The sequence below is a fragment of the Carassius gibelio genome, chromosome A1, assembly GCF_023724105.1.
Source record: "Carassius gibelio isolate Cgi1373 ecotype wild population from Czech Republic chromosome A1, carGib1.2-hapl.c, whole genome shotgun sequence".
NCBI classification, from domain to species: Eukaryota; Metazoa; Chordata; class Actinopteri; order Cypriniformes; family Cyprinidae; genus Carassius; species Carassius gibelio.
Genome location: NC_068371.1, coordinates 37,357,460 through 37,377,052, shown reverse-complemented (window position 1 = coordinate 37,377,052; position 19,593 = coordinate 37,357,460). Strand labels below are relative to the sequence as shown.

Below are 19,593 nucleotides of genomic sequence, written 5' to 3'. Positions count from 1 at the left end.
CAGCCTTTGCTCAAACTGGGCTGACAGTGACTGTCTCGCGACCCCGAAGACCTCGAGTGGCTTGGCCAAGTGTGTTTGGTTTGAGCTGGAGCTAAACTCTGCAGTAAAACTAAATAGGGTAAATCAGCATGAGTGCAGTTCCAAAAAAAAAAAAGCACTACTGGGAGAGGAAATTTCTGAAGGTGATTTGCGGACAACAAATTAAAGAACAAAGACGCAACCAGATTATTTCTAAAATGACCAACACAACCTTCCAACATCAGTCCAAATTAGTGTCTACATTAAGACATGATTTTTTGGAGTGTTAAATAATGATGTAAATACCAGTAATTTAACGTTAGTTCTGCGTCCAGGCCTTTTCGGTGATAACTTCTCCCTGCCTGTCTTTAGTAAATCCTGACAGTACTATTTTAATGCCAAAAAACTCTTTGCACTGGTGCAAGCCGTTAGTAAATCTAGCCCTTGGTGTGAAGCTGCAGCAGTTTGTAAACTTAATACTGACAGCTATTGATCCTGAATGCATGAAGTCCCTATATCTCTATGTCCATGTCCACAGGTATACAAGTATTTTTTATAAAATGAGTTTTTCCTGCTTCCACTTAGTTAAAACAAATCTCCATCTACATGAAAACGCAAATGCATGCTATGATGCACTGTCAGGGGCATGCTAAACCAACAGGTGGCGATGTAATCAACCGTAAAGCCATGTTGGCCAATCAGAAGCATGAAAAAGTTTCCAGTAGGCAGAGATAACAGCGCTGGCTTCCACATCACAAGCAAAAATGTTTGGTTTCAGTGACCTGGCGCTGCGTTTAGACAAACGGCCAAATCACGTATAAAAGCTGCGGTTTTGAAAATAACCACGTTCGTGTGGACAGGGCACTAATATCGATGTCTTATCTTTAAAATGTTTACGATTTTTTAAACTTTTGATCAAATGATGGGTCAGCACAAACCACAAACCCTTGCATTCTTCCTGTACGTTTGCCTTTAAAGTCGATAAAAATGAAATGAAGAACAGAATCTAGTGCGTAGAAGCTGCGTCGACTGACTTTTAAAAATAAATACACAACTGATTTTAAAAACATTTCTTCAGATATATTTGAAATTCAAAAAGGCGACAACGTCAGACATTTATGCACACATTCGTATCAGTGCAACTCAGAAAACCTTAAGTAAAAGGCCAAATATCGGACACGGTGGTAAAGCTCACATTCTCAGGGTGACACCTTTATCTGAATTTCTGGATCCCATCTACGTATTGAGTCTGTTTTATTGAGTCTTTCCACTTGCTTCCAAACTCAGATTTGAGAGCGCGTCCTCCACCTCATGGTCGTCTTCCTCCTCCTCATCATCCTCTTCATCATCGTCAAAGTCATCGCCCTCCTCATCTTTTTGTCCCCCACCAGATTCCAGATTCTTCCAGTAGGAGCTGTATCCAGATGCACCACTCTGCCGACCAAATTTATGTGTTCTGGCTGCAATGACATCAAAAAAAACCTTCTGGTTAGTACCAGACAATTACTGCACTGCAACTCAAAACCAGTGTGATTTAACTATCATTATTATACTATACTAAACTATAGTGTACGGTATATTGTTTTACCATTATCATTTTTTTATATTTTGAATGAGATGTTTTTAAATAAATAGTTTTAGATTTTAGATTTATATTTAATTGTTTTTTTATACTGAATAAAACATTTAGTATACACTTTAATTTTAGTAAGTTTTTGTGACTGTGTTGTGTTGTCATTTTTATCAGTTTGCCCATTTTTTTAATGTGTCTATAATTTTTTTTTTAATATTATTTTAAGTTTATTTAGTTTGTTAATTTAGTACTTTCAATTAGACTAAATGAAAATGAGAAACTCGGCCTTGGCAACTAGCTGAAATTATTTGTTTTTTAAATATTTTATTTTATTTTATGTTTATTTCACGTAACAAAAATGTTTTTATTTTTATGAAAATTTTTGAAACATTTTCAATGCAATTATTTGTATTGTATATTTCAAAAAATACATTTTTAAGCTATCCTTTTGAGAATTATTTTATCGTATTTAGCATTTTATTTTGATTATTTGACTATATAATGTTTTGACAGATTAACTATATGGAATAAAATCTCAAAATTTAGATGTCCTAAAATGAAGATTAGAGAAACAGACTAGTAGTAAACAGCAGACGGCCCTCACTGGACATGCTGAGGTCTTTGGTCTCCTGAGTTTTGTGTCCACACTTTGTGCACGGAGGAGCCTTGCCTTTCTCCTGCTTGAACACTTCGAGCGTGATCCTCACAGAAACATGCCTACAAAAACAGGATTTCAGTCATGGGTTGTCCAAACATATGCATGTATACAGATGAATCAGACCGATGAAAATCCTAACCTTGAGACAAGAATGCTGACCGAGACGATCACAAGATAAACCTGCAATTGGGGAAAATAAAGTTAAATGTCTTAATGCAAAGAAGAATATTCAGAAAACCCCCAGACAGACGGACAGACGTACGTACATTTATACGTCTCTGCTTCCAGGACCTGACAGCAAACTGATCATCCTCACACAGGAAGTTGTGGCAAAAAGAGCGACCACCTGTACATTAGACAACAAACGGGATTTGATTGGTTTCTCCAACCGTATTAAAACAGAGAACAGCTGATTTAGAGTAAGGGTGAGGTAGCCAGTGTTGGGGAAGGTTACTTTATAATATTGCATTACTCCATAAAAAAGTTACCAATTGCATTGCTTGGTTACTTTTTTATGGAAAGTTATGCATTACAAGACATTTGTGTTATGTTTTGTCGCCTGGGCTGGGCTTGCTTATTTGTTTTTTTTGGCAACTGTATAGGCCCTTTCACACCGAAAGTGAAATGAATAGTCTGGCTTAAAAGAAGTGCCTTGATTTCTCTCAACACGAGGACAGGTGACATGTCAGTGAATACATGGCAAAACAAAGTTACTCAGATATTTTGGTGTACAATTTTTGTGTTATCTACCGTTTATTGAAATGTTCTTCTGGGAACTGTAGTATAAAACAAAGAGCAACTGTGCAAATTGATATTTTGTTATGCATGTGATTACATAACTCATGTTTCTCACTCGATGCAGTCTGCGTCAGAAAGAGGGCAGGAGCAGGCATGGGTACTCGAGCACTTCTTTCCATGACAAACCCAGGCCTCACAGAAGTCACACACGGCCCCCTATAGGACACAAACACTAGTGCATTAACAACAGAGAAACACATCGCAATCCAAGACCTCCTCTGCACTTTAAAGTTCACTGATCAGGTCTTGTTTTTAGATCCTGAGAAGACGGGGATGATAGCTAGAAGTGTTTTAAGGGCCAGCTGGTTCTCTCTCATCAAGACAACATCGGTCAAAATCAACTGGAGCCTCAACAAATTGCATAAAGAAACTTTTTTTCAAATAGGCAAGACGTGCAAGCATCAAACTTAGTCTCACTGTTTGATCCACTGAGTACCCGCACCCTTTTAACCTCAACTGTATGTGTGCAACTGTAGTCAGAGCAAAATAAACTCATTTACCCTCTCCCAGGGCCCATATTTTATCAAATAGAGATTTCTGGGAATCCATACTCTGGTCTCAAGGGATCCTTTCGGATCCAAAAGCATCCAAAATGTTCTGGTGTTGGTGGAGGAGTACAGTGAGAAGTGAGTGAAAAGTTTATCATTCCCTGCATTATTGGCCATTTTTCAGCATGAATATATTCATTCTCCCCAAGTGAAAATCCTTCTGTGGACATGTATTTGACTCAATCGTAACGCTCTTGAGCAGCTGTCCTCCAGGAGTTAAACAGCACTGATGTGGAGATTGGTCATGGACTTGTACACTCAAAGTCAGAGCACTATACTTTAAGTTCTGGACGAGAAATATATGTGCATCTGTCACACTCAAGCTTGCATGTTGATTTGAATTATTAATATTTTCCTTTTGAGCTAATTCAGAGGGTAAAAAATATAGATACTGTTCAGTTTCTTGCATAGATCAGTCGTTTTTTCTTTACACGTCAATGTATCGTCACGAGCTGCAGGGTTTAATTTGGTTTTATTAGATGTTTAGCCATGTTTGCCATCCTCTTCCATTATAAGACTGACAGACCGCAAGGGTTTGAGTTCAAAATCTCTGAAGGAACAAAGTCCCTTACATCTTGGACGCCCTTCGGGGGCGGGAAGAAGATCTATCCCTCAGTGAATTATCCCTGTAATGATCTGGAAATTATTACCAAGTGCTCAAATAACATTTTCGGGTTCTTCCAAAGCTAATTTAAAGCACATTTAATAGTGATGTAAGAGTCAGCATGATGCCAAGAGATATTCATCTACAATAACAGGAAATAAAGCCAGTGGAGGTTTCATATGCCCAGAACGGCATTATTTCGACTGCATTCGAAACAAAAAGTGAACAGAATATTCTAAGAACTAACTTCCATTTCCGGTGCTACTTCTGCAGTGACTCATAATAATGGGAACAGTCTGAATTCTAAGTCATGTTTAGCCTACAAACCAACTTTTTCTAAAAGAGTCCCGAGTCCAAACGAGGCTTGGGGAACTTCCATTCAAACTGAGTGAAAGCAGTCTTTTGTTACAAATAATCCCTAATCAGTTTATTAGCGGTCATGCTCTATTTTTTCTTTCTGCCAGGAAAATAACAATGCTTAGAACAGATATTCTTGAACACACAAATTAGGGCTGCACGATTCTGGATAAATTGAGAAACAACATTTTTTTGGTAAGACTTTGTCAAAGGTTTAACAGACTCTGGGAATCGTCGTCATTTAGAAATGAGATCGTGTGGGTGTCTTTTGGTCTTTACTTTGCATCGCCCGCCTCAAGCTCTTTGTCTGCAACACGACAAGAGGCATTAACGGTTAAATTAATTTCAAGCAATGTCAAGCGATGGATTTGAGGTTCGATTATTTATCATTTCATGTCAAGGAAAAGTTCCATGTTTACCACAGCACAGCTCGCTCGGAGCGTTCAATGTCAGTTCTATATGCTGTAAAACTTCAATTAATATTTGTTTCAATCACTGAATGAAGCCTGCTATATTTGGGACAACAGTCGTGACCTTAAATTGTTTGTACAAAATTCTTGATCAACACTCAAAATGTGTTCATTTAAACCATTATGCGCAGAGAACGTGAGGGTGAGGTCTGCAGTCTTGGCCATTAGTTGATTTCCTTGTTTTTGTGTAGGTAGTACGTTGTCTCTTTGTATTATTTTGTCATGTTATTGACGCAATGCGTGTCATTGACAACATTCAAACAGATGTTCGAATAGTTCGAATATTAGTGTTTTTTTTTAGAGGGAATATTCAAATGTCATTTTTTAGTAATTTTGACAGCCCTAATATATAATACATTTAAACCCCCAATTTTTTTTTTTTTTGAATGATGAAAAAGTTGTTTGAATCACTGATTCAATGACTCCCTCTTCACTTGTTTCATTACTGGATGAATCAGCGTTTTTGAAAGATTCTCCTGAGTGAAAAATTCATTCACTGACAAATAAATTAAGTCACTTGTTGATGTCAACTATGCCATCGACACGAACGTTATTTGATGTGTGGTAATTATATTTTGATCGCTGCCATATAGACATCAATGTTTATATCTGAACTATAAACTTTATCCCAGTATTTCTGTGATAATATAAATGACTGTAAGACAGAAATGATGCGGTGTAGTTGAAAAGACCATTTGTGAAGGTCTTTCTTAACCAAACATGCTAACTGCTCTCTCGGTGTTAGATCTGATCTGATCCGGTAAGACTTTGTCAAAGGTTTAACAGACTCTGGGAATTTAGAAATGAGATCGTGTGGGTGTCTGAATCGAGATCGTGATCTTTTTATGACTAATTTCTCATTTCGATCATCGATAGGTTTCAAAAACGATTAATCGATTAATCGGGGGTGTGGCTTAATGCGGGGGGCGGGGCGTGGCCATAATGTATATAATGAAAAAATATATACAAAAAGAGAGAGAGAGAGAGAGAGAGCGCCAGCGCGCGCGAGCTCCTGCTGATGCGTTTTCAAGACAGCGCGCTGAAAGATGGGCAAATACAGATTTTACTATAAATTCCTATAAGGTTCTCATTATAAATGTATGGCAGATTTGAGCTATATTTTCATCTACGTTATTAAGTGTAATAGTTGTAATGAAGCTGTATTTTTAAGTTAAGATTTATTTTCCATATACCACCTGCGCGTTTTCGAAGCCATATGAATTGAATTATGCCCACAAATATGACGGAAAAAAGCTCGGATGCAATATTATAACATCAGTAATAAAATAATAACAATAATAATAGAAAAATAAAACATTAAAGAGCAATATCATTATCGTGCATTGCTTATATGAGCATGAAACGAATCGCTGATATGCAGCGATTTCAGCCTAATTGTTAATGTTATTTAATCAGATAAAGACTAGCTCTTGCAACTTTTATCTAAAAAAATTCGCCGATGCAGATGTGAACTTGACCGAAAGTGTAACTCGGATTGCGCTTTACAAACACGAAAGTACAATAAATTCACATTAGTGTCACTATCGTTATTTTTTATGTATTCTAATATTTAATTAATATTTTGTATTCAATTTGCACTTTCTGATCAACCAAAATATTATTTAAATATTATTTAACAGCATGGAAATCACTTGCTAAATAATTGAATAAGATTTAAAATATATTTAAGATAAAAACTATTACAAACAAATAATTTTCGTCATCTCTACGAATATGTTTAATGTAATTAGGTTACAAATCCAGTGCATTTTTATTTTATAAAGACCATTTCATTATTTGTCTGTGATATAAAAATTAACACACAAAGATACTTTTTCTTTTTTTGCTACTTTATTCAACTGCGGTTTTTTTTAACAAAACATTGTCTTCCAATATAACTTTGATCCAGCGGTGAAACGTAGTTTTTAAAAAATAAAAATAAAAAGTTCACCAAGTTTAACCAAACAACTATTATAAGGTACTATAAAACAGAGACCAATAGCCTAGATATTTTAACTATGGCTAAAGCTCAAAACTAAAATAATAATATTGTTTAAAAAAAATTATATTATATTTACCACGACCGGTGGTACAGCTTTGTCGTCTTCTCGGTTCTGCCTGCGTTGCACTAAGGTCTTACGGCAAGTGATTCAATGCTCGTCTGAGTTGCCGCTCTGTTATCGCCAAATATTTTTTGTACACATTTTAGATGATAGCGCATTGTATTTGTTGTAGATGTGTGTGACAGCTTGGCGCTACACAGCTTACCCTGAACTGTATTTTCATCGTTCTTCTCAAAGGGAAACCAGCCATCACTTACGTGACTTTGAGGTCATGATTATCTGTCTTCTAACGTCTTTTGAGGTATCAGGTGGGAAGCTAACCAATCAGAGATCAGGGCCCCTCCCATCGTGCTGCCATAACCAATAAAAATAATAATAATAATAATTTCGATCATCGTTTATGTGATCGATCATCGCTGTCGCGGTCGAGTACTCGAGTACTGGATCACTGTTGCACATCCCTAATAAATATTGAAGTTAATAATGCAAGACTTTTTTATATTTATACAGTTATTTAACACGTCCATAATACTGTTGCTAAAAGACGCCGATACTGTTGAGCTTTTAGGGTTATTCATGGTCTGTTGATACTAATTTGTTATTTCTACACTTAAGTTTGGTTTTGATGTTCGATGGGTGAGGAGGAGGGGAATAAATGTCACCTCACCATAGCTTGTTTCTGCAAATGATTATTAATGCATTCTTTAAACTGGTTTATTGGCAGTCTCTGACTTTTTCCAGTTTATCTCCTGATTTCCGCAAAACAACATGGGATGTAGGAAAAGGTGGATAACCTCAAACTCTTAGCAACTATACAATCAAAACAGAATGTGTGATGAGAAACACAAATCATGTTCTTAGTTATACAGAAGATTTATTTGACTGAATAAAGCTATGCAAAAGTCACTTGGATTGGAGGGAATTCTTCTGATTTTGTGCATAAACCTAGTTTCTCAAAGACAGTTCGAGTGGAATTCTGTCCAACTATTTCTAGAGTAATGGGTATAAAATGTAAGATATATGAGGACATTTACTGGCACCATTTCTGGAGATGTTTGTCCTCACCACCATGCCAATGCAGTGCTGTAACCACCAGGGTGTTTCACAACACAGTCTGAAGCCTTCATACATTTCGTTTTGCCTTTAAATAAAGAAAGAAAAAAAACAAAACAAATATAACAAGACTAAAACTGCTTAATATCCTAATAAATTACTACTTCTCTCTGTGCAGCGCACTAAACGTGATTTATCTCTGTCCAAAGTCTCACAGATTTAACCAGAATCTAGAGTCTAACCAGAAGTGCAAGTAATAGAGTATACAAATATAGAAGAATGTGTATAAACATTAAGCGTATGACATATAGTGCAAGTTATGAGATAGGAGGCCAGAGATCAGCTCAATGCAAATGACTGTACATTCAACACAGAGTGCAAAGAAAGTATAAACAGCGAGGTATATAAAAACCTGTTTATATCTGGTCAATGACCATAACTGTGCAAATGGCATCCGGAGGTAGAAATGTTAAAAATGCAACGTGCAAGATATCAGAGAAATGTCCAGAATAACAGAGGGAATGATAAGAGCATTGTGAGTGAGCAGTGCAGACAGGTCATTGTTCAGAGCCCTTTTTTTTTTTGTTACATAAACACTGGGCACATTCCACAGACAAGTTCACGTCCCTTTCGTTACTTCTCATTATACAGCCCTCCATGTGTGACATAAGCAGCAGCGCTCTGGTTCCTGAGCTGCAGATTAGACTGGATCCTTATCATTTGTTTTTAAGGATGAAATGTCATGTTTATCTGCTTTATTGGACAAAGATGGAAAGCGGGCAAAGTGAGCGACGTGCAAGATTTTGAATACTCCACCTAGGGGAAAAAATCATGAAATCAGATCTATTGAGTGTAGTAGAGAGCATGCTGGGGTTCAGCAGAAGGAAGTTCATCTCTCCACACTGTGCACACAAGGGAAGTTTCTGCACTGAAAAACAGAAATAGCAGAACGCCCTGTTTTTTTTTGTCGCCTGGCAACAGAAAAAAAAAAAAAATATATATATATATATATATATATATATATGCAGTTTTATGGAAAGGCACAAGGTAATAAGACAATTCTGCAAAAATCAAAAGTAAAAGTACCTTTGACACTTATCACATTCCTAAAATAAAAAATAAATAAAGGTTAGGTCAAAGTCTAGAATCTAGAACTAGAAAAGCAGCTTGCAGCAAAACTGGAAAGAAAATTCCTAAATATTTCTATGGGTTAGATCAAGTTTTGAAAGAAATTTCCAAAAAGTAAGGAATTTTCTGATATTATCGTTTTCATGAAACCTGTCTGTACCATGCCTGGGTCATATCTCACAAAAGTACAAAGAAATATTAAAATATTAATGTAAATATAAAAATGACATTTACATTTAGTAATTAGGCAGAAGGTTTTATCCAAATCCACTTACAGTTGAGGACAATGGAAGCAATCAAAATCAACAAAAGAGTAGGGCTGTGCAAAATATTGAATGCGATTTTCATGCGCATCTCGTCAGTCTAGGCGCTCCTGTGATTAGTAGTACATCTCCAGCATGTGCGGTCAGATCATGATTGCCAGGTTTTCAAAACAAAACCTGCCCAATTGCTTCTCAAAAACTAGCCCAATCGCGTTTCGTTCCAGGCGATAAAATACAAATATTTTGGCAGGGTTCCATTAGTAAAATTTGCATTTTAGGGGCTAAACATCACGTTATTGGTATTGGGGTCGCTTCAACCCACTGACATGAAAAACAACAGCAGACTTGGCAACATTGGTTGGCCTTTACTACACAGAGCCGTAGTTCACTGACAATCCACACAAAATCGATTTCAAAATCGCATGCGACTCTGTCGATTTTGAAAGCTATTTTGTGTAGCTTGTCTGTGGACTATGGCTCTGTGTAGTAAATGCCGCTCCACCTGAACCAGTGTTTCCAAGTCTGCGGTTGTTTTTCATGTCCATGGGTTGAAGCGACCCCAATACCAATAACGTGATGTTTAGCCCCTAAAATGCAAATTTTATCAATGCAACCCTGCCAAAAAAACATGTATTTTAACCCCGGGACGCAATTCGGTAATTTGACAATTATCAAGGAACTCCCTGGAAACGCGATTGGGCTAGTTTTGGACTAGCTTTGAGAAGCAAGTGGGCAGGACTTGTTTTGAAAAACTGGCAACCCTGATCTGAACGCAAGTGCTGGAGATATACTACTAATCACAGGAGCGCCTTTACTGATGAGATGCGCATGAAAATTGCATAAGTGCTATAACAAGTCTCAGTAAGCTTAAACCGTACATGTAGCAAGGGCTTTTAAATAATATAATAAATGAAAAGAAAACAGAATAGAAAAAGAATAGAGCAAGCTAGTGTTAGAGGTATTTTTGCTTTTGATTAATCGTATAAATAAATGAAAAGGACAGATAGAATACGAAAATATATATTTTTTTCTTTAAGAAAACAAGCAGCAAAGTAATTGAGTGCAAGTCTAAAAGGGACAAGGTTTTGTTTTTTGTTTTTAAAGAAAAAAATAGAATTAGAATAGTGAGTGCTAGAGTTAAGAGGTCAAATAAAGATGGAAGAGATGTGTTTTAAGCCGATTCTTGAAGATGGCTAAGGACTCAGCTGCTCGGATTGAGTTGGGGAGGTCATTCCACCAGGAGGGAACATTTAATTTAAAAGTCTGTTAAAGTGACTTTGTGCTTCTTTGGGATGGCACAATCAAGTGACGTTCACTTGCAGAACGTGTACATACTGTATATAATGACCTTTTACAGTAGCTTGCTCTACTCTATCGGTTTTCTTTCAACTTATTTTATTATTTAAAAGCCATTGCAACGTGTACGGTGTTAAGCTAACTGAGAATTGTTATAGCACTTATATATCGTTGCTCTTATTGTTGTTTTTGATTGCTTCCACTGTCCTCATTTGTAAGTTGCTTTGGATAAAAGCGTCTGCTAAATGAATAAATGCAAGCTTCTAGAGGCACATAAGTCTGAAGTAATGAGTTTAAGTAAAGTGGTGCAGAGCCAGTGGTAGTTTTGTAGGCAAACATCAATGCCTTGAATTTTATACGAGCAGCTATAGGTAGCCAGTGCAAATTGATGGAGAGAGGTGTGACGTGTATTCATTTTGGCTCATTAAAAGTAAATCTCGCTGCCTTGTTCTGGATTAATTTTAAAGACTTGAGAGAACTGGCTGGAAGACCTGCCAAGAGGGCATTGCAATAGTCCAGCCTGGACAGAACAAGAGCTTGAACAAGGAGTTGTGCAGCATGTTACCAAAGAAAGGGCTTGATCTTCTTGATGTTGAATAAAGCAAATCTGCAGGATCGGACAGTTTTAGGAATGTGGTCTGAGAAAGTCAGCTGATCATCAATCATAACTCCAAGGCTTCTAGCGGTTTTTGAAGGAGTTGTGGTTGAAGTGCCTAACTTGATGGTGAAATTGTGATGGAATGATGGGTTTGCTGGAATCACAAGCAGTTATGTCTTGGCAAGGTTGAGTTGAAGGTGATGTTCCATCATCCAGTAAGAAAGGTCTGTTAGACAAGCTGAGATGCGAGCAGCTACCGTTGGATCATCAGGATGGAATGAGAGGTACAGTTGAGTGTCAACAGCATAGCAGTGGTATGAAAAGCCATGTTTCTGAATGACAGACTCTAATGAAACCATGAAGACAGAGAAGAGAAGTGGTCCAAGAACTGAGCCCTGAGGCACCCCATTAGCTAGATGTTGCGACTTGGACACTTCACCTCTCCAAGATACTTTGAAGGACCTATCTAATAGGTAAGACTCAAACCATTGAAGTGTGGTTCCTGAGATGCCATTTGCCAGAAGGGTTGATAGGAGGATCTGGTGGTTAATCCAAGATTTGGATTCTGCTCTTGCCAGTCTTAGAGCTTCAACAACTGAGAACAAGGCAGTCTCAGTTGAATGTCCACTTCTGAGGCCAGATTGGTTGCTGTCAAGTAAGGTGTTCTGAGTGAGAAATGCAGAGTTTTGGTTGAACAGCTCATTCAAATGTTTTTGCAATAAAAGGAAGAAGGGAAACCGGTCTGTAGTTCTCTAAAAGAGATGGGTTGAAGGTGGGTTTCTTAAATAGGAGTTATACAAGCCTGTCTAAATGTTGAGGGAAAAAAAACACCAGTGTATAGGGAAATATTAATGATGTGAGTGAGTGCAGGTACAACTACAGGAGAAATGGCTTTAAGGAGATGAGATGGAATAGGATCAAGTGGACAAGTAGGATGATTAGAAAGGATGAGTTTGGAAACATCTGCCTAAGAGAGTGAAGAGAAGGATGTGAATGAGTGTATGATTGCCGGTGGTATGAGCTTGATGGATTGTGGTGTGGAAAAAATGTGCACTGATGTTTTTAATTTTATTAATGAAAAACTTGGCAAAGTCTTCAGCTATTAAGAGTTGATGAAAGAGCGGGAGGAAGAGGACAAAGGAGCGAGGAAAATGTTTTAAAGAGCATGCAGGAGTTAAGACGAATTATTAATTTTGTTATGGTAGCAGTGTTAATTTAGTTGACGAAGACTATGACGAAAAATATTCGTCAACTAACCTTTTTCACGGACGAAAACTAAATAAAAACTAAATAAAAAGTCAGATATGATGACGAAAAACGTGACGAAATATAACTGACACTTTAGTAAACGAATAAAAATGAGACGAAAATATATGGGAGGGATGAATGGAGAAGAGATCCAATCAGAGCGAATCTTTGAGGGTAGGTTGATCTATGCAGAAGCAGCCAAGCCATTTTAAAAAGCGCAACAGCTAAACAAACGCAGCAGCAGTTACACAGAAAAGAGAACAAAATGAGTTTGCAGAAATTCGCACAGTTTCGAGGACGTTTTCATAACAGTTAAGTTGTTTATACAGGGAACTACACTGCGACCTTTTGAAACGCCATTGCGACCCAAATTTTTATGGGGTCGTAAATGTATCACTGATTATTTTTGTACCTACTTATGTGTAATGCTATGTTTTAATATGAGCATTTATTAAAACAGAAATGTGTATTTTAAAGGTGCCATATGCAGAAATTGAGGGAAAAATATCCATAACATGACCTACATGCATCAAAAGAATGAGAAGAAATAAGGGCGATGATGTCATTAAAAAAATGTCAAGTTATAGTGCTGCAGAGATATCAACCTTAATTAGTATTAGCATTACTAGCCCCGGCCCGACAGGTGTTGTAATTCCAGTTTCGGCCGTGGGAGGCAACATAACCACCAGCCAACCTGCAATACACGAATAACTCGCAGGGCGTACCTGAACCTGATGTCAATCGTGTGGAAAGTACAGCCCACTACTTTCAGTTCAGGGAACAGAGCGGAAGGATAGCTGAAGCCCTTGGCAAGAGACCAACACCCGCTACAGGGAAACAACCGCGCTCGGAATAACAAATCAAATCCGATAAGAATACCAGAGTAAACATCGGCACTGCTTTTAATCGCTGGAGACAACTGATGGACCTGAAAGAAATGAGGTTCAACTCCGAACTTGCAAGTTAGATGCTGTTAGTATTTCGCTAGAAGTTTGTTTTATATGTTTGTGTATTTGTTTTCGGGAAGTTATAACATAGAAATGTATCGAAGGCTGTTCGATAAACGTGCTAATGTTAGCGATGGCTAACCATAGCTGCGTTTGATAATTAGCTAGCTATAACTTAACGTTACCCATTTTATTATATAGGGCTGTGCATGTCTTTACTCATGTACATCTCATCAGTAAAGACGCTCCTGTAATTAGGAGTATATCTCCAGCACGTGTGTTCAGATCAGGATTGCCAGGTTTTCACAACAAATCCTGCCCAGTTGCTTCTCAAAACTAGCCCAATATCGCTTCCAGAAGGTTCCCCGATAAAACATTGTTTCCCGGGGTTAAAATATAGTTTTTTTAGCAGGGTTGCCTTGGTATAATTCGCATTTTAGGGGCTAAATATCACGTTATTTGTATTGGGGTCGCTGTGACCAGCGGACATGAAAAACAACCACCACAGACTTGGCAACACTGGTTGGCATTTACTACACAGCCGTAATTCACTGACAATCTACACAAAATCGATGTTAAAATAGCAGGTGATTCTTTGTCGATTTTGAAAGCGATTTTGTGTTAGTTTTCGGTAGACTAAGGCTCTGTGCAGTAACTGCCGCTCCACCTGAACCAGTGTTGCCAAGTCTGCGGTTGTTTTTCATGTCCGCGGTTTGAAGCAATCCCAATACCAATAACGTGATATTTAGCCCCTAAAATGCAAATTTTACCAGGGAAACCCTTCCCAAAAACGTATATTTTAACCCCGGGAAGCAATTTTTATCGGGGAACCTCCCGGAAACGCGACTGGGCTAGTTTTGGACTAGTTTTAAGAAGCAACTGGGCAGGATTTGTTGTGAAAACCTGGCAACCCTGATCTGAATGCACATGCTGGAGATATACTTCTAATTACAGGAGCGTGTTTACTGATGAGAGGTGCATGAAAATCGCATTCGATTTTTTGCACAGCCCTATGTATCATAACTAACCTGCTCTGTCTAGTCTGTTGGTCTCCGTGTCCTCTTTGCTTCGTGGTTTTTCTGTGCGTGAAAAAATTAATGTGTGGCGTGAAAGCGTGTGAAAAGAGTAAATTGCGTGTGTCTCACGGTGAATGCTTGAGAGTTGGCACATTAGTTCTCAAGCAGAATAAAGGACAGGTTGATTATTGCTGTTTAGCGTTTGTATTAATCTATGATGTGTCCCTGTTTGCCTACAGGGACATAAAAAAATAAATTAAAAGTGATACGTAGACCAAGGTGTCTGAGATTGTTCATTTTAAGTAAAGGATCCTAATATTTTGTCCACAACAATATTTAATGAGGTTATAACTCCTTGTGGTTAGTCTGCATGAGATCAACAAGCTTGTTTGCTTTGCAGCCGCTTTAAATACAAAATAAGCATTCGATCTACGTTAGAGCGCCTGAGCGCTCACAAATCTTACTGCAGCGTCGTGAGCAGTGCGGCAAGAGCGATTTTTGATGCTCTAGACGCCGGCGGTGTGAACGCACAATTAGGCTTCGGCTATGGCTGTAGTGTTGTTGTGAAAGTAGGGGCGGAGCATAGAGACTATGCCATTTCCTGTTTGTTACTCTAGAGTAGACCAATTCACTTTATTCAGGCATACTGCCCCCATCTGGTATGGAATGTGGAGTATGACTTGATTTTTTTTGCCAAACATTACAGATGGCACCTTTAAGAATACGTTTTATAACGTGCTCCGAGCATTAAACACATCAAGTTGGCTTCAGCCCCGCGATGCGGGAAAGATGAACTGAGCAGCTGGTTACTCGCGCAACACTGAACCGAGCTCTCCTTCGGGACGTTTGCGTCCTCCTGCACCTGAATGAACAAATACAAATCGCATTTTAAATAAACATAAGATAAAGAGCGAAAAGTGAAAGAGCTCAATTCAGCAACGCAGTGTTCTGGTGTTCAGGGAGCAAGCAGAGACACGTCTCAAAGTCTTCTTGCTTTTGTACTGACAACAAATACATACTAAATATGTCGAAATACCCGTCTTGGAAAGTGTGTTCGAAAAAGTCTGCAGTTATGTCTTCAATGAAAGTAAAGAGTTGGAAAGAAATCGGATGCGTATCTTTATAATGGATGCATTTGTCTCTTAAAGTGACCGCACCTAATTTACTAACTCTGCTGTCAGTGTCTTTAAAGGGGGGGTGAAATGCTATTTCATGCATACTGAGTTTTTTACACTGTTAAAGAGTTGGATTCCCATGCTAAACATGGACAAAGTTTCAAAAATTAAGTTGTACGTTTGAAGGAGTATTTTTGTTCCCAAAATACTCCTTCCGGTTTGTCACAAGTTTCGGAAAGTTTTTTTCGAGTATGGCTCTGTGTGACGTTAGATGGAGCGGAATTTCCTTATATGGGTCCTAAGGCACTTCTGTCGGAAGAGCGCACGCTCCCGTATAGCAGAGCTCTGAGAGCAGAGGCATTCAGTGATCAGAGCGAGAGCGTCGCGAAATGTCACAAAAGAAGTGTGTTTTTGGTTGCCAGGGCAAGACAACCCTGCACAGATTACCAAAAAAAAAACAGCATTAAGGGACCAGTGGATGGAGTTTATTTTTACAGAGCATCAACGGAGTTGTGCAAGTGTTTGTGTTTGTTCTCTGCATTTCGAAGATGCTTGTTCACAAGGCCCAGTTTGACAAAGGATTTGCGTATCGTTTATTTCTTAAGGATGATGCAATCCCAAGGAAAAAGGGTCACGATCGTGTGTTGGAACCGCAGGCTGTGAGTAAAACTGCTTCAAATATCTCTGCCTCCTTGTTAGTGCGTCCCCTCCCATGCCAGAGACCCGGGTTCGAGCCCCGCTCGGAGCGAGTCGTTGCTGATGCTGCTCTCGTTCAGTTTCAGCCTCTGGATCTGATTCTGGATCATAAATATACGCTGAATCTGACTGTTAGCCATGTTTTTTTTTGGATGATGGGTTTTCCCTCACGGTAATGTCAGAGCCTTTAATATGTTTTTCAACGGCTCTGGGTAATGTCACAGCTTCCACATGCTCTCAACGCAAAAGCCTACTGGTGCTCGTGATTCTTTAGCTCCGCCCACACGTCACACCTCCAGCCAGCCGGTCGTGTTTTTCCGGGAAAAATCGGTACAGACTATCTTTCTCTTATGAATATAATAAAACTAAAGACTTTTTGGATTTATGAAGGATGCAGTACTACTCTATATGTACTCAAGATTATCAGGATATTGAGTGAAAACGAGCATTTCACCCCCCCTTTAATGTATGAAAATGAAAGTAAATCACTCACTGCTCTTGATTGAATTACTTAGTAGTTTTAACATATTTTATAAATACCATTCCATAACAGACTGATGGAAACATTTAGTCAAGTCAACTAAGTTGACTTTGTTCTACTAAAAAAAACTAGACTAAGACTAAAAGACTTAAGACTAGACTAAGACTAAAACTCTTATGATATTTAGTCGACTAAAACTAGACTAAGACTAAAACATTTCAGATGACTAAAATGTGACTAAAACTAAATGGTGTGTTATTCAAAAGACTAAGACTAAATATGAATTTGCTGTCAAAATTAACACTGTATGGTAGTATGTCCTTTTATCAGTGGAGATATTAGCAGAGAAGAAGAGATTTAACCAGAATCTTGAATCTAACCAGAAGTGCAAATAATAGACTAGATATATAATGTGTATAAACATTAAGCTTTATGATATAAAGTATAAACAGAAGGTGCATTATACAGGGATGTATGTAAAAAACTGTTTATATATGAGCAAGGACCATAACAGTGTAAACAGCATCCAGAGGTAGAAATTTTCAAAAGGGAATGTGCAGAATAACAGAGGAAATAATAAGAACATTGTGAATGAGGAGTGCAGACAGGTCATTGTTCCTTGCACTTTTTTTTTGTTACAAAAACAAGGTTATACTCCTGTCGCTTTGGGAATTAATTTTATGGTATACTGGGCACATTCCAGAAACAAGTTCACCTTGCTTTGACAACATAATATTATTATTTCTTATCATATCATACTTTTTTTTCCCCTCTAAGGTCCACTTATAACATTTACTGACAGACATTTGGGATGACACAATCAAGCGATGTTCACTTGCAGAAAGCAAGCTTCTAGAGAGCATAGAAGTCTAATGAATTTAGCTAAATTGGTGCAGAGCCAGTGGTAGTTTTGTAGGCAAACATCAATGCCCAGAATTTTATACGAGCAGCTATAGGCAGCCAGTACAAACTGATAAACAGAGGTAAGACGTGCATTCTTTTTTTATTTCATAAAATTTTATCAAGTGTCGCGTTCTGGTTTAACTGTAAATGTTTGATACAGAGTCAGATGAAATGTTAATTTTGTTATGGTAGCATGTCATTTTAGCAGAGGAGACATTAGCAGAGAAGAAAGAGAGTAGTAACTGATAAGCATCGAGGGTTTGTAGTATTTTTGGATTTGCGCCACACTGTTTCAGCAGCACTAAGTTTAGAACAATGTTTACAGAGCATATCAGATAACCAGGGAGCAGAAGGGGTGGTAGGGGCCGGCCTGGAAGACAAGGGGCAAACAGTGTCTAATCAAGATGTAAGAGTGTTTAGGGGAAGGAACAAAGATAAAATCATAGCAGATAGCATATATATATATATATATATATATATATATATATATATATATATATATATATATTCAGATAGCAGATATTTAGTTATCAACGTTTAAAAGAGAATTAGCACTGAACTTTTTTAAAGCTTTAAAAATAAATATAATTATTAAACTTATTTTTTAAAAAAATCACTTTCGCAATCTAGCAATGCAGTGTGAAAGCATTAGATGACTCTTACCAAAAAAGAAATAAATACAATTAAATACAAAATAAAAATAATACAAATAAAATGAGATGACTCTTACCATGGTTACATTGCATGGGTGTTTGGCCACATCAACCACTTCTTTATTGGCTATCAGTTTCTCTCGCTCCTTTCTGCTCTCAGCCTTCTTACGAGCGGCAGGCATCTTTCACCTCCAGTATCACGACAGAACACAAATCTTGGACACGTGTAATATTACACAGGGATTTCCTGTGGACTGACTCTGACTCCGCTCTGATGATTTCCACTGAACTTACACGAGTTGGTAAATGACTGCCATAAACATCTCCGCTTAACAGTCACTTTTACAGAAACTTTTTTTTTAAAAAGTTTTTATTTACAGTTCAACGCCATATACTCGAACACGTCAGTCATGGGAAAAATACCCAGATTAATCGTGATTCGTGTAGAAATGGGGCAGTTAATCACAGCTGATCCCGGCGCGCGTGTAACAGTAAATCGACCCGGAAGGAAACCGAACTGACGCTGTTATCAGTTCCACGAACATTTACTAGCAGGTGCCTTTTGCGTGGTGGGACTGCTTAGATTGCAATTACAGTTACATTTTGTTAAAAAGTATCTACGTATATTAAAACACATTTAGATGTTAATTTAAAATAATTACATGATGAGATGTAGTCCCACTCCATCACAGAGGAGGCAAACGCGCTGTCGGTAACGAAGCGGTTGCCAGATACTCCATCAAACAGCTTCCCTAAATTCTAACCTTGTCTGTTAATAATAATATAATATGATGTTTGTTCGATGGGTGAGGAGTGAAGGGTATAATGGCACTTCACAGTACCTAGTTTTTGGAAATAATTATTATTGCATATATATATATATATATATATATATATATATATATATATATATATATATATATATATATATATATATAAAGTGTGTGTGTGTGTGTTTAAATTTATTATAATATGAGCGACTATGCAACGTATGTGTGTTGCATAGAAACGTTCTGTTTAATTTAATCCGGGTTTTTTTTTTAATTATCAGTCAATTAATAGATTTAGTTAGTTATTTAGTTAGTTAGTTCGTAATTAGTTAGTTAG

At 37.7% G+C, this 19,593-nt stretch overlaps 1 protein-coding gene across 3 annotated transcripts; it reads right to left on the bottom strand.

The window, feature by feature from the left end:
• Window positions 1–1,076: 1,076 nt before the first annotated feature.
• znf330 (zinc finger protein 330) lies at window positions 1,077–19,187 on the bottom strand. Of its 3 annotated transcripts, none has more exons than XM_052606963.1 (6): window positions 18,564–19,187; window positions 3,000–3,203; window positions 2,516–2,595; window positions 2,389–2,429; window positions 2,196–2,308; window positions 1,077–1,478 (listed from the first exon to the last, which is right to left on the bottom strand). In XM_052606963.1, the coding sequence occupies exons 2-6, from the start codon at window positions 3,091–3,093 to the stop codon at window positions 1,273–1,275; spliced, it is 534 nt and encodes a 177-aa protein (XP_052462923.1). In that variant the 5' UTR covers window positions 3,094–3,203; window positions 18,564–19,187; the 3' UTR covers window positions 1,077–1,272. The 3 variants fall into 3 exon arrangements, with proteins under 3 accessions (XP_052462923.1, XP_052462934.1, XP_052462943.1); XM_052606974.1 differs by having other exon boundaries at window positions 3,103–3,203; window positions 18,564–19,186; XM_052606983.1 differs by having other exon boundaries at window positions 3,090–3,203; window positions 18,564–19,184.
• Window positions 19,188–19,593: the final 406 nt, after the last annotated feature.

Coding starts and splice junctions, on each gene's coding strand:
- znf330 (XM_052606963.1), bottom strand. CDS start 3,093: ATGAGTTATGTAATCACATGCATAACAAAATATCAATTTGCACAGTTG. Junction 2,309..2,388: donor GTCAGCATTCTTGTCTCAAG/GTTAGGATTTTC, acceptor CTGTTTTTGTAG/GCATGTTTCTGTGAGGATCA. Junction 1,479..2,195: donor CAAAGACCTCAGCATGTCCA/GTGAGGGCCGTC, acceptor ATGTCATTGCAG/CCAGAACACATAAATTTGGT.